Source organism: Lissotriton vulgaris, chromosome 8 (assembly GCF_964263255.1).
Source record: "Lissotriton vulgaris chromosome 8, aLisVul1.2, whole genome shotgun sequence".
Lineage (NCBI taxonomy): Eukaryota > Metazoa > Chordata > Amphibia > Caudata > Salamandridae > Lissotriton > Lissotriton vulgaris.
In genome coordinates this window covers 32934933-32950235 of record NC_141696.1, presented here as the reverse complement: position 1 = coordinate 32950235, position 15303 = coordinate 32934933, and the positions used below count along the sequence as shown (strand labels likewise).

The window sequence follows — 15303 nt, the reverse complement described above, 5'->3', positions numbered from 1 at the left end:
ATTCAACATTTCGGAGCATTTCCCTTCAAGGCTGGCTAACCTTTTCAAACAGGGCGGGGGTGCCATCATCGAGAGTCAGGTAAAACAGGGTTTTCTCGAGGGACGACAGTTACTCATGGTCATCATGTTTATATCCGGGACAGCAGCTGGGGTCTATCAAATGGGGCGGGGATGCTTCGGGCGCTCGCGCTTGGGTGCAAAAAGGGGGTGGGGCAATCTGGGCATTGGGGGTCAATCTAGACGTTGGCGTTCGTCTCTGATGAACAGCAAAATAAGGTGCCATTGACATACAGTTCCCCTATAAGAGGCCAGATTGGGGGACCTTAGTCGTCTTACCTGTCCTTTCCTTCTCAGCCAATTCGAGTTCATTCATTTTGCAGAAAGGAGAGGTAGTAATATGGCGAGATACAATCATTTTAGTTTCGGTCAATTTCGCTGAACACCTTCGCGTTCAATAAGTATCCAATCAGACTGGTGCCAGCGAGGCACGATTTTACCATAAAAAGGAAGAGGAAATAGGGAGACTCTCGTAGAGAGTGAGAGTCGTCCGTAATCTAAACGAGCCATTTGGTACACGTATGACATGTAGAGAGAGAGATAGAGACAGACAGACAGAGACAGAGACAGACAGATATAGGAAAAAGGGAGAAAGATAGAGAAAGAGAGAGACGTGTACAAAAATAGGTCATTTAGTGCGTTCACAACACAGAACAACAGGGGGTCAGGTAACGGAGAGACGCAACAGAGGGAGAACATAAACCCCTACAGTACACACACACACACTCAGACGAAGGAAGACAGTACATGTATTACATATATCTAAGACATTCACGACAAAACAGAAAACAATTGTTGGCCAACAAGATCTATTTTTATATCCTAAGTATCTTTACTATCCTATTTATCTACGTGCTTAGCTCTTTTTACCCTTCCCTCCTTTTCCCTCTCGCTTGTTATCTCTGCGAGCGTTCTCAATTGCCAATACTTACACCTCGGTTAGTCGATCAGAAATTAACCTGGTCGCGCTATTTACCCATGGTTGGATCTTAAACCATTTTTCAGTTTCTTCCTTTGGTGGCAAGTTCTCCAGGCTGAGGCAACGGCAAGTATTGATCGGGAGAACAGTCGGACAGCTTGGCTATATCTATAAGAGTGTGAGAAAGGGGGCAGTGCATTTTGAACATCAGCAACATTTCTAACTTCCCAGACGGGTGGTGCTGTGGTAACCCTTACCCACACACTTTTCTTTGTCCTTTCCCTACCTAGTCAAACGTCTAGTTACATTATCTAACGTGTTATTTCTAGTCAATTTTCGTCATACAGTACCCGTCAAGTTTCTATGTCAGTCCATCCTCCCAGTCGCTATGTTCTAAGGAGGAACAGTCATGTTTAAGTCTACGTCTTTTAAAAAACTTATCGTCATAAGGACTATGCACATATTCCCTCCTTCCCTTTTCGTCGGTGGTTCGACCATCGCTCTCCCACACTTCAGCCGACGTTCTGACGTGACCTGCAGAAGGGAGGAGAAAGAAGGGGTGGGGGGCAGCATTCAAAGCACATCAGCATGCAGTAGTCCGAAAATGTTTTTACCTACCACATACTCGACCTATCTCCACGTACTGCATTTCTTTACCATTTCGGCGTTTAAGCCCAGAGGGACCAGTAATGTCAGATAGATAATCATTGACGATCCGCGTATCTACATGAGTTACTTGGTCGCGACCCCTTTTGGTTGTGTGCAAAGGGTGGTGGTTAGGTGGCATTTCTGTGGTGTCGTTTTGAGGTTTCTAAAACACTTTTCCGGCTGCCTGTGACACATAATGTAGCTGCTAAATATCGGGTCCTTTTTTAACCTTCAGCCTTCATCATACTTTCTCGTTGCTCTCAGTAGTAATACATTCAAAACTCATTAATGCAACCGCTACAACTATGCTTTCTTTTTCAAAATACTTTTAATAAAGAGTGATGGTGTATAAATACAGGCCTACAACCCAGTGGACCGGCCACGGAGCAGATTGGAACTGTACATAAGAAGAACGAAGTTGGTAGCAGTTCATTGCATAAAGTGCAGCAGTGCAATAAAATCGTATTAAACTTCCCTACAGAGCAAGCATGATGCATGTCAAGAATTCAGTTTTTCAATTGATTCATTAATTCATTATCCAAATGCTCATTCACTGTCTAAATTACACCAATTCATTTTCCAAATCATAATTAGTACCCACCCTAAGTCAGTTCATTGTCCAAACATGTGATCAATATCTGTATTGCTTTCTTCTCTAAGCACATAATCACTATCCATCTTATCAACTTTCATTGTCCAAAAATGCACACGTATCTCAGAGCATCAAGATTCGAGCAATCCGGGAGAACAGGGAGTTTGAAAGTTTTGTTTCGTGTATCGGCGCCATTTTGGGCGAGGTCAGGCAGGTTCCTGCATAGTCGGATTGCCTCCACGGGCTCGTAGTAGGACCAGAACCTTCCGTTGGTGGTTTCAAAAAGTTTTTCGCAATGGGTTAACAGTTTAGCAATATGGACCATCAATCAAAGAGTGGGGAGGGCGGCAACAATTTTCCTACCGGGTCACTCTGGTGTTCCACCGGAACTGAACAAGTCTGTACCTTGGCTGTGTTTTAGCCATTTCCAAACTGAGGCTGGCGCCGGCAGGAGTGCGTCGATGTCGCAGGTCCCAGTGAGGGGGACGGGGGCGCCCATGCAGAGGGGTCGGGGGGCCCCCCCGGCTCTCATAGAATCTTCAAAGTTGAGGAGAGAAGGCATGGGGCGTGCGCTCGTCCCGGGCAAAAAGACCGCTTTTCGATGTGGACCCTCTTTAAGCAAAGAGCGTTGGGGTGCCGCTGGAAGCCTCCACCTGGAGGGAGGTGGGGGAGGCTCGTTCGCGCCGCCTCCCCCTTCCAGCGACCCTGCGCCATTCCTCGGCTCCACCGCTTCGGTATTGGCCGTGCCGGCTACTGAAGATGGGGGGGGGTCGGTGGCTGAGGCAAGACATCCCCCCCTTGACATGTGGCGGGACTACCTGTAACTATCCAGGCGTTGCCGTGTGGCTGGACTACCTGTCACTCTCAGGCGTTGACATGTGGCGGGACTACCTGTAATCTTCAGGCGTGGTCATGTGGCGGGACTACCTGCAACTCTCAGGGTTGCCCGACCTCGCCTTGGCTCCGGTCCTCGTCGATGGCCAGATCAGGCAAGAGATGGGGTGGGGGGGGTGGTCGGTGGCCGAGGCAAGACAGCCCCCCCCCCCCGTGGCCTGCAGGGCAGCAGAAGAGGGAAAGGGGAGACCTCCATGATTCCTCGGGCCGTCCGCCCTACAGCCTCCCCTTTCGACTGCGGCCAGCCGAGCCCTGCATGCATCGAGGCCTCGCCTTCCGGATGGGCGTAACCGCGGACCTGTTGCACTTCGGGAGCTTCCGGAATGGGGGTAGGTACCTATTGATTTGTTCCTAATTCATGTGACCGTTATTTGGGCGTGGCGGGCAATGAGGCAGACATGTTTGGAGCAGGAATAGGCAATGGAGCCTAGCTACCTCGTGGCTGCCTTGGTGTCAAGCTTGTCTTCCCTCGCCATTTTTATGTTTCTTATTGCGGGTTATTTCTAACGTTTCTTATTTTATTTTTAGCGAAGTTGATAACTCATCAGTGGCCTACTGATTTTGCTCAACTCTTTTTCTTGTATTTTTATGCCATAACCTATTATAAGCTATAGCGACTAGTCCACACTTAATGAACATGTCCTTATTAGGTGTGCCCTCCAGTGGAGCTGGATGGTTCATCTCTAATAAGCGGTCCGGGCTAAACAGGCTACCAACCAGTGGGGAGAAGATAGGCATGACGGATTACAACGGGGACAAAAGTCTGCATTACCTATCTTATCACGGCGGGCAAAGACTAGGCAGAATATTTCTATTCTCCGTTGTTTGGCGGCGGTGAATACCTCAAACGAACCAATACCGAACAATCAATGTTCGGTCAATCAAACAATCAGTGGGGAGAATAAGTGGGTGCGAAAAAGTTTGCGTTACCCACTCTTTCTCTACCTGCAAAGAGAGAACTTGTTCTTCCCTGTTTGCAGACAAAGAATCTCCAGACAATAATCCACGAACGACAGTTCGGGAAACAGTGGGGGAGGAAGATAGGCACGACGGATTACAATGGGGACAAAAGTCTGCGCTACCTATCCTTCACTGCTTGCAAAGGGAGAGCCTGTTGTTTTCTCCGTTTGCAGACGGTGAATCTCCAGAGGTTTCAACAAAGCGTAATACTAGTATTATCCAACAAACAATCATTTCACAATTTGTCGCATTTACGCGACCTTACCCGGACCGGACCGTGTGGGCAGTTCTTCGCTTTCCTCCTTCCAGCGCCCGATCGTTCTCTTACTCCATGATTTTACCGCAGCAGTCCTGTGGGATTCCAGTCAGGACAGTAGGTCACTCAAGAGAGGTCCGTTCAGAATAGGTGAAGTTCATTCAATCGGCAGCCGGACGAGGGCCCTCTCAAGGCAGGTATACTCCGATCATTTAGATGTTCACCTCATCGTCTGGATCTCTCTTACTGGACCTTATGTCACTGATGGACCCCGCGTTGGGACGCCAATTGTGGAACAGGAGCCCATATTACTATCGATGCCCAGACTGCTGGCGCAAGTCGCCTCTTAGTTCCCATTCTGAATAGTTACCAAATAAAGAGACGGGCGCTGGGAGCAGGAATCACAAGAACAGAGTTTATTTCTCATGAGGAGAGCCTGTCATTTCAGACACGAAACAAGATGTCATCGGGAGGTGCTCTGCCAAGTGAGCTGAGACTCCGTCTTTTATACTTTACAAAACACTTGGCATTACAATCACAATATTGTGAAACAAGGAAAAGACATCCCCATAATCCTCGTGTCAATCCTACCCCACATGTGTTCACAATAGGGACCCTTGACCTGCTGATAAGAGGGGAGGGCAATCACGCAGCTGAGTGTTCCGTCAACTGTTTAGGATGTGTGCGTCTGATCATAGCCCAGGGGGTGGGGTGGCCAGGATCAATAGTGGGTCCTTTGAAGAGGAGTGACTCCATACAATAAGCAGTAAACAGCATCTCCTGGCTTAGGCGATGACCTCAGACATGTGTGGACAGTCAATCGCGGAGGGAGGGTTTACTAACAGAGGGGTTATTCATGAAAGGAGAGGAGGTGCTGGTCAGGCGCGGCCGTGACTCCCAAGGACAGGGTCTTGCAGGAGAAGAAGGTTTATGACTTGCCCATGTGAGGAGAAGGGAGGGGGAGCCAGGGTGGACACAGGGACAGAGTCGCATAGAGAGAGAGAGATCTTATGACCCGTACATGAGAGAGCGGGGGCAGTCAGGTGCAGCTGGGGAGGGCTATGTCAGCTAAGGCGAAGGATGCCTCTTCAAGAGGGAATGGGGGGGGGGTTTGCGTGGGTTAAGCAGAAGGGCTGCCTTTCAGGGCAGGGTCGCGCAGAGGGAGAGGGTTTCATGGTTTATGCATGTGAGAGAGAGGGGGGGGGGTTCAAATACGCACAGAAGGGAAGCCGGTGATTCTAATCTTAGGCGGGCAAAAGGCCAGGGTGCCTAAAATGGCTGTCATGTACACATGGGTACAGGCCTTTGCTGGCAGAGGGATGCAGTCAATGCCTTACGGTATTCATGGTGCGTGCAAGGAGAGGAGTGGGAAAAGGGAAATGAACGTTGCTTATGTACATCAATATTTCTAATTTTCTACACTCTTAGTCAGCCCTTTGGGGCGCTTCAAATCGATCTGCACTTGCATATTTCTGCAGCAGATGTATTAACCCGCTGAACTAAATAAAAGGGGATTTCACACCAATTTAAGTGCACTGGGGAGAAAAAAAACACCTTTCTGTTACAATGTTCTTTAGGACGACTTTGGAAATCATACAAATTCTGCTTTTCGCAGTCAACGGCTAATCGATTCCATTATCATTTTAATTACATAAAAATAACTAGTTATACAGCCGCCATCGAATGCTGGGGTAGCCTAGCCAACAAGGATGCTACATTGAGGACGGTAGTCGGAACAACTGGATACTCGCAGTGAAGCGCGCCGACAAATGGCCAGGGGTAGTAGGCGCTATATAAATGCAATTCCCAGTTTCCCTCGTAATACAATAGGTACTATCCTGGGATTCGGCAGAACTCCCTTCCCATCCAAAACTGTTTAATATACATTTGCAACAGAGGTCAACTGACAGCAAACATGACGTACATATAAACACTGCGCAGACAGGGCTTACAGACAACTCTCGCCAGCAGTTCTGCAAACAAGAACACACCAAGCCCAGACTACTGCATGTGATCACTTTCAGATGCTGGTAACATTCCTACTCCCATGGGTCCCGCTGCCCCTGTTCCTTTAACCCCACTGCAAGACCCACCTCCTGCCTCACAACACATGGATTTGGTCAACCTCATCGCTGGTGCACACATCTGCAAATTTATGTTTGCACTGCCATGTTGAAAGGCCCTGAAACGCTCTACCATAAAAATGTTGGGTATGGGGTGCGGTAGCTACAACAGAATGATGTGTGCTGAGAAGGTTCAATGGAAGAGACGCAGTAACATGTACTTGGCATATAACTCGGCACGTAACTCAAAGCACATCAACATATACATTTACAGTTCTGTGCACATTTAGATAGATATGCCCCAAATCACATAATGTCAAAATGGAATCTGGACCCATGTCTTTCTCAAACCAGCAGCTTTGTAGTCGCATCAAGTCGGGGCAATGGCATGACCTGGAAGTCCGTGCCCTCGCACCCGGTATTAGCGTTGCCAATATTCTGCAACTCTTTGATCATTCTAAGCCACCAGCTAGCAGCACATTTGTTAAGATCAGCTGTTTTCATTTGGCCGCTTTAATAGGGTTTGAGTAAACGTTGACCTGTAGCAGCGGACACGAGGACTCGCGCAAACGGCTATTGAGGGGAGCATGTGGTTTTCACCTTTAAGGAGGTGAAGCACAAGCATGCCTACAGAATGGTGGCTTAACCACCTGGTGTAAGAGGAAAGTGCTTTGAGGCATTCGGATCAAAGCCAATTTTTGTAAACGTATCATCTGTGTACGTTCAAAATGCCAGCTTTTATCTATGAGCAGACATAATCACTTATTCTTTAAAGTCAAATTAATATTTTTTCACTCCCCTGAGATGTTGGTCATATTATAAACATGGACATACCACAGTGTAGAAGAAACCTATTTTTTCAGTGTAATAACCATAATTTCCTTTTAATAAAGCACTTCATACCGCCCTTGTGCTGTTTCTAAGCCGCTGTAAATACCAGCTGTTGCCATTACCCAGTTTAGTAATACTGTATTACTCACATAATTTTTGTGCAACTAAAAGCAAACTGTATGTTGTCAAACAACCTTATGTACTAAAATTTGCTCACATGCCCTATGGTAATTGTTGGGATTGGTAGAAAGAAATTATTTTTAAACCACGCTGTTAAAATCTGGCAGAAGTCTGCCAAGAGTCTCTTTACTATATATGAGATATACTATATGTTAGACCTGGCATCTTTGGCGTGATTACCCCTATCTTTTTGCCTCTGCCTCCTGTATTTTTTGATGTTGTGCTGGATTCGTTTTTTGCTGGTTTAGATGCTTTGGACACTCTGCCACTGCTGATCAGTGCCAGAGTGTAAGTGCTCCCTATGTAAATTGTTATTCTGATTGGATGTACCTGATTGGCACATTTGTATCACCATGAAGTCCCTAGTAAAGTGCACTGGGTGTGCCAGGTCTGGTGATGGCAAATGCTACTAGTGGGCCTGCAGCACTGATTGTGCCACCCACAGGAGTAGCTCTAAAAATGGTGTCTCAGGCCTGCCACTGCAGCGCCTATGGGCAGTTTAGAACTGCCATGTCCTCCTGGTCAGTGTCCCCACTGACCAGGCCTAACCCTTCCCTTTTCGTGCACATCAGTCACCCCTATGGAAGGCCCAAGGTACCCCCCTGGGCAGGGTGCAGTGTATGTGAAAGGTAGAGCATGTACTAGTGCAGGTGACATGCTCTGGTAGTGAATTACAGCCATTTTCGTTTTTCACTATTGTAAGGCTATCTTGCTCCATAGGTTAACATGGGGGATGCTGGCTACAGTGGTTAACAGCATTTCTTCCCATAGGAACAAGATAGGACATAAGTATCTAGTATCCCTGAACTCAGAATTTAATAATACATCTTTTAGGAAAGGTGGTTTTTAAATCCTGTGTTTGAGAACAGCACTTTTAGAAAGTTGCTGTTCTCTTGTATGACCCTTCTGTGTGCCTGGGCCTGTTTGTGTATTGACTGTCTGGTTTGTGAGTGACAGGGGCTGGGGAATTCCCCCAGAGGCTGGATGAGTCAGCACTAGGCTGAATGAATGCAATTGCAACCTGAGTGGTGGGAGGAGTTAGCACCTGGGCTGAATAGGGCTGTGCCTGCCTGCCACAATGCTGGCTCCACCTCCTGCTGGGCGGCTGTGGACCCTGCCCCTCACTCTGAAAGGAAAGATGCAGCCAGCAAAACAAAGTGCTCAGGATCCACCCAGAACTGGTTCAGACCGGGCTCAGGGCCCACATGCACAGAGAGAACAAAGACTTTAGGGGTATAAGTACAGGATCCCTGACAACAGAAAATTAGATCATCCTGGAATCAAGAAAGAACCTCTGCCAAGGAGAAAGCTGACTCTGAAGAAGGAAGACTGTCCTGCTGTTGCTCTGCTGGACTGACCTGCTGTTGCTTTGCTGCCAAGGAGAGGGGAAGGACTTTGCTGTGAGCTGTGTCCCCTGTCTTGAAGGAATCTCCAAGGGCCTGAGAAGAGCTGGCTCCCTGTTTTTGAAGTCCCAGGAACAAAAGGACTTCACCCCCAGTTTCCCTGAACTCTGCTGAGAGAGTTCTGTCCTTCCTAGAGTGCTTGATCCAGTTGTGGGGCCTCTGGAAGTTGTACCTGAGCTGGGAAGCTTGAAACTAAGCTTGAGAGACTTTTGAAACTGAAAAGTCTTGCATCGCTCGCTTGCGGAGCGCATCCCTGACAGTGCGAGAAGTTTCCCGCCGCTACGAAGGTAGAGATCGTCGCAGCGCCTGACGCCGCTGCCAGAACCGTCGCATCCTTCGTTTGCGGGACGCACCAGACCGGTGCGGGGGAATCGAACATCGCTGCGAGTGTCGTCGCAGAGCATGTCGTCGCTGGGTGAGATCGCCGCACCGCTTGCTTGCGGACCGCATCACGTCGCTGCGAGCATCGTCGCAGAACCATCGCATCGAGGAGCTGCGAGAGAGAGGATCACCGCTGGACCGCGGATCGTCGCCCCGGAGGTCGTCGCAGCCCCTACGAGATCATCGCATCGTGCCTTTGCGAGAACAGACTTCCTACGGAACCTACGCACCGGAATCCACGCAAGTGGCCTTCCTCCCCATACAGACCGGATTCGTCGCAACATGCCCGCTGCTGCAGCGGGGCTGTGGCATCGCCTCCCCAGGGTCTCAGGAGTAACGCATCGCTTGTTTTCCACCGCACCAGCTTCCTGCTTGTTGAACTTTGATGCATCTAAAAGATACTGTGAGTAAACGTGATGCAACTGTGAACTTTTCACGCATCTGTGGATTATTTTAACGCAACTTAAAGAACTTTGATTACAACCTGAGGAACTCTTTTGAAACCATATTCTTGAACTGTGTATGTTGGATTTTTGTCGTTTTTGGTCTTGTGTAGTTTAGAATAAATATCTTTATTTTCCTAAACTGTTGTGGGTTCAGTTTGTGGTGTTTTCACTGTGTTACTGTGAGTGTTGGTACAAATACTTAACGCATTGCCTCTGGTTAGCCTAGACTGCTCAGGCCAAGCTACCTTGAGGGTGAGCAGGGGTTATCTTAGAGGGTTATCTCCTTGCCCTGACTAGAAGCAAGGGTCCCTATTTGGACAGTGGTACCTACCTCTGCCAACTAGAGACCCCCAGTTCTAACACTATATATTATATATTCATTATTATCTAGAGGGAACATGTACCCCTCAAGAAAGAAACCTGTGTTGTTATTTTTGCTGTCATTTCAATCATCATGTATCAGACATAAAATGCAGTGACCGAGGAAGTGGATTGATTTTACAGTGTGCTTTCCTCCACCCGTCCTAACATGTCGGTAATGGAAGATCCTCACGTGGGCTCCAGATAATTATGTTTTATCGCTGCAGAGAGCAGGCATCCGAGTGATGGCTGCCTGAGCCCCAGCCGGATCAATAGCCAGCAGACAGGTCATCGAACGGGTGGAAGGCTGAGTCAGCCTTGCAGGTTCGAAATCATGCCATCCAAATCATCTCATCTCAGCAGCAGTCTTTTATTCACCAAGCAGTCCTGACAGCCCAGCCCCTGTACAACAGGCGCTACATAGGGTAGAAAGTTCTTATCCATGGAATTGCCTCGCAACAGCGGACATCAGGAATATCTGTAAATGTTGGCAACGGAGGTGACTGTGGACAGTACGAACAAAACAGGCTCCAGACAAACTGACCACCAATCCCAACAAGCAAACATACGAGCTACGAGGGCCGGCGTCTTCTGAGCTATGGGATTCTAATGAATAGGAGGGCCGAGCAGTTAATGAAAGTCGCTGAACATTAACTTTCAATTTCATGAGTGTCTAAATGCTGCAGAGGAGATGAATAACTGGCTCTTCCTGCACTTTCCCTTTCTCGCTGTACAAAACAAAGCACTTAATTCTGCGGTACAATGTGGACGGCGGGCTCGAGCAGCTTACACAACAGGCTGTACGTTACGGCTTGAAAAAGCATTGGTAAATGCAGTAGGTTTTGGAAATACAACATTTTTTACAAGTCGTCCTGAAAAAAAAACCAATAACGGGAGAAAGGTTCCCAAAGTTTTCTTACCGCGGCGCCGACATCCTCGCAATGCGTGCGTCAGACAGTGTGTGTGCCACCCTCAAGCGCGGCATCCAATGGGATGCTGCACCGGTGGACCAGCAGCGCCAGGATTGGCTAGCGTGGCACATTTGCTGCTCGCCCTGTCGCCCTCTGTAAACCCGGGCTGTGGCAGGCGAACAGCACCCCTGGGTCCCGCTGGGGACCTTACAGTGCGCATGCTTGGGAAAGTTTTCAACTTTCCCAAGCATGCGCACTGTAAGTTCCCCAGCGGGACTGCCCACTACGGTCTGCTGCAGCCTGAGTGTCTGTCACTCAAGCTGCAGCAGGCCACCCCCCCCCTGCGCATTCCCGGCGGCTGATAGTTCAGCGCAATGTCTTTTATTTAGATAGGCCGGCGGCCGTGATGCGTCCATGGTGGCTGGTGGGGCTACGCCCCTACGCCCCAATGGACGCACTACTGCTGCTGAGAGGTTAAACAAGCCCAATCCTCCTTTAAACAAAACCCATAACCAACTAACATCCAACTTAACAACGCCCAAATGATGGTTGACTTCGAAAAATTGCTAAAACCCTATAAGATGTATACCTACGAAGAAGGAGGCATGGCAAAAGACGTACCCCCACTACAACTGTATAAGTAGGAGGAGGTGGGAAGGAGGAAAACTATATTTAAATGAAATCAGCTAAGGTGCCAAAACTACACACAGGCAAATGGAAACACAGCAGGAAACCAAGAAAAAACCAAGGAAACAGCAGGAAACCAAGAAAAAAAGTAGTCGCCCAGAAAACAAAGAACTGTTGTGTGATAAGACAGTACTTAGTCCCTGCTGCATGGGAGGAGCAGAGGAGAGAAAGGAGGGACAAAGAATCAGGATTGACCACTGGCAAACAAGGATTTTTGAAGGACACTGAAACAAACAAATCAAAAGCTGGGGGGTGGCTTTAACCCAATATAAGAAATTACAATAGGTCTTGAATGCTCGACCTAAAAGGGAATCCGTACACTATGGGCTTTTACGGGTGCGGTGGCGAGTTTATCAACATCCTCTAACTATGCCACATTGAGTTTAGAAATCTGGATACAGCAAAGACGATGGGTGCATGAATGTCGTACTTCAGGAGTCTAAATGCCACCACACAATGCATAAACCCCAAATTCCTGCAGAGTGGGATGTGCCAGCACTGTCAGGCTAATTTATTGCCAGGACAAAAAAAACATAAAGCTCAGACTCTTCCACACAATTGCAGGCAGGGCACCTGAAGTGTGTGAATTTTTGACCATTTGTTAGTGAAAAAACGGAGCTGCAAGGTCCCTATTCCAAACTGGATGTATAGTTTTGTTGCCGAGTGTTAGAACTGGGGGTCCCTAGTTAACAAAAGGTAGGTACTTTTGACCAAATAGGGACCCTTGCTTGTAAGTCAGGGAACGGACATTACACTACTGTATAACCCCTGCTCACCCCCTTGGTTGCTTGGCACAAGCAGACTGGCTGATCTCGGAGGCAGTGTGTTAAGCATTTGTGAACGCATACAGTAATACAGTGAAAACACTACAGATGGACACAAGAGAGGTTTTATAAAAAATAAGTATTCTTTATATAGACTTAACAAATGACAAAAATCCACAATACTGTACTCAAAATTGATTTAAAGTGGCTAGAAGTAACTTAGTTCAAGTTGATGATCAATGCAACAAGGTCAATCCCCAGGTCTCTAAGTACAACCCACAGTTTAGGTCTGGGGACCAAATCAAAGTCCATCTTCAGATCTAGTAATATTAAATAGTGACTACCACCGTCTATTGACACAGTTTTCCAGTATAGGAGTTGGAGTCTAAAATGTTGTCGATGGTGGAAATGTTTTTAATGAATCTGGCTTGATATGGGCTCAGGAATTCTTGCTCCTTCATCCACACATGAAGACGATCGAGGAGTACCCATGCACACAGTTTCTGGGTAACATCGATCAAGCTGATCGGCCTATAGTTTGTGGGCAGAAGGTGTGAGCCCTTTCTAAAAACTGGCGAAATTTCTGCCCTGGCTCAAGTTTCTGGGATCTCATAATAGCATTAAATATTGCCCATAGGTAAAGTCCCCATATTTTTGGTTCTGCCCAAAAAAGGTCCCCCGGTAGCTTATCCAGTCCCGGTGCTTTGCCTGGAGGAAGTTTTCTTATAGCGTTTAAAACTTCTGTCAGAGGCCTCTTCATGGATAGTCCACTGTATCCTCAGCACACCGCCAGCACTAATCTTCTGTCACTACTGAATCTGCAGTCTACCTCAACACCCTGTCAACACAGCTGCCTTACATCTGCGGGTGCCCTCTGCTCACTACCACTTCTGCTGTTTGCTACCACTACTCCACTGCATCCTAAACACATCGCCAGCACTGTTCTTCTGCCACCACTGCATCCACACTCGCCCTCAACATCCAGTCTGCGCAGCTGCCCTACATTTGTGGGTGCCCTCAGGTCACTACAACTTCTGCTGTCTGCCACCACCATGTCCTGCATCCACAGCAAACTGTCAGCACTGTTCTCCTGCCACCAATGCATCCACAGTTTTCCTCAACACCCTGTCAGCACAGCTGTCCTACATCTGCTGGTGCCTACGCTTCACACTACGTCTGCTATCTGCCACCACTCTCACGGCTGCAGTGCTACTGAAAACACACAGCATTAAACCGAATGGCTGCAGGTTACCCAAATACCTCAGACATGTGCATTAACTGGCTGAGCTACCTCACATGGTTTCTGTCCTGAATGCTGCACTTGGTTCTCAGCAGCAGACGGGGAGCAGTTTGCACCCACACTTCCTGGAAGTGTCACAGGTGACCATGAGCCAGGGTCACACTGAAGGGCAGATCTGTGTGTGAGGCCTTGCCAAGGATTGCCACTTCATACACTCATGACCTCAGAGGCCTCTTTCACCACACCACCAGTTTAACACCGACACGGTCTTGTAGGAGGGAAGGAAATGACAACTTTCTGGGACCAAGGGTGCACTGCTGGTCACAACTTGGAACTTCAAGCTTACTGAGCAGTATCTTGCCCACTAAATAATAATGTGAAATTTGGAATTTAATGGCTGTAAGATGAAAAACTGTGGAAGGCTCAAGGCTGCCATCTTGTGTACAGTGAAGAACTGCAGAAATAAGCACCACCCTCTTTGGAGGGCGCAATATTCTTCTGTATGACCACCGCAGAGTAAACATCTCATCCCACAGGCACCTCTGACGAAAAGATCTCACTGTGTGCATCACAACCCATGTAAATATACAACTAGCTGCAACAACTGCTAAAGTTGTTACTTGACACTTCACACCACAACAGACGGTCTCCAGCATAAAACACATATGAATATATTTATTAATATGTACATTTAGTTCCGCCTCTGCTAGTCTGAGTACTCCCCCCATGAGGTTTCTATATAAACAGGGCGGGGTTGGATGTGTAAGGTGGGATGTGTCACTAGAGGGGAGTAAGTCAAGGACGGGATGGAAATGAAGATAAAACTGAAGCTGTGTCGCCCCTGTCTGTGCTCTGCTTTATTCCCCTCTGTGTCTCTTCTGTCCTGCAGGTTGCGAGGCTGCTCCTTTACCGATTCATGCTGTGAAGATCTCGCCTCTGTCCTGGAAACAAACACATCTCTCACAGAGCTTGATGTGGGCGGCAATAAAGAGCTGGGAGACGCAGGAGTGAAGAAACTATGTGAAGGCCTAAAACATCCAAACTGCAAACTACAGACACTGAGGTACAGAGCTGTGCAGTTCTTAGAACGTCATTGATTTCTAAAATATGCATCATAGGTGGGGCTCACACATATATTTTATAATGTTGTGGCAAAGGCACATCTATTCCGTGAAAATACAATGTGTGCAATAAGTGAGGTCTGTGAAGGGGGGCTACCCAAGTCCGAGAACTGATTTTGGAATAAGCCCCCAATCGTGCAGAAGGGCATGCTTTAAAGCTTGTTTTTCAGGTATTTGGACTAAAATGTCAACAACTGTGCAGATCTGCCCAAAACTGCCCTGGCACCTTCTCTCACTAGACGCTTCATCCATTAACAGATCTGCTGCTGGCCTTAAACTTCCATATTAAAGATGGACATGGAGAGAACAGTGAGAAAACCACATCTGACCTTATATAGTCAGGGGTGTAACTTGAAGGGGGTGTAGGAGGTTGAACAACCCCATAATAATTTCTTGAAGTCTAGTCTCAACCTCTTGACAGCCCAATGACAGCTGGTTGTCACATACGAGGTCACTGTTGGAAGTGTGATATATAGTCTAATGTGTGTGTGTGTGTGTCTATGAGTTCCATTGTCTGTGTGGCTGGGTGTACGTGTGTGTTTGTGTGTGTCTGTGTGGCTGTGTATACCTGTGTCTGTGTGCGTGTGTGT

At 47.7% G+C, this 15303-nt stretch overlaps 1 protein-coding gene across 1 annotated transcript in view; it reads left to right on the top strand.

Moving 5' to 3' along the window:
* Nucleotides 1-15303, top strand: part of LOC147693316 (NACHT, LRR and PYD domains-containing protein 3-like) — a 1315468-nt gene that overhangs the window by 1025144 nt on the left and 275021 nt on the right. The window contains exon 10 of the mRNA XM_086933670.1: nt 14482-14655. Coding sequence (XP_086789796.1) covers nt 14482-14655 — 174 coding nt within the window. The remainder of the gene's footprint in view (nt 1-14481; nt 14656-15303) is intronic.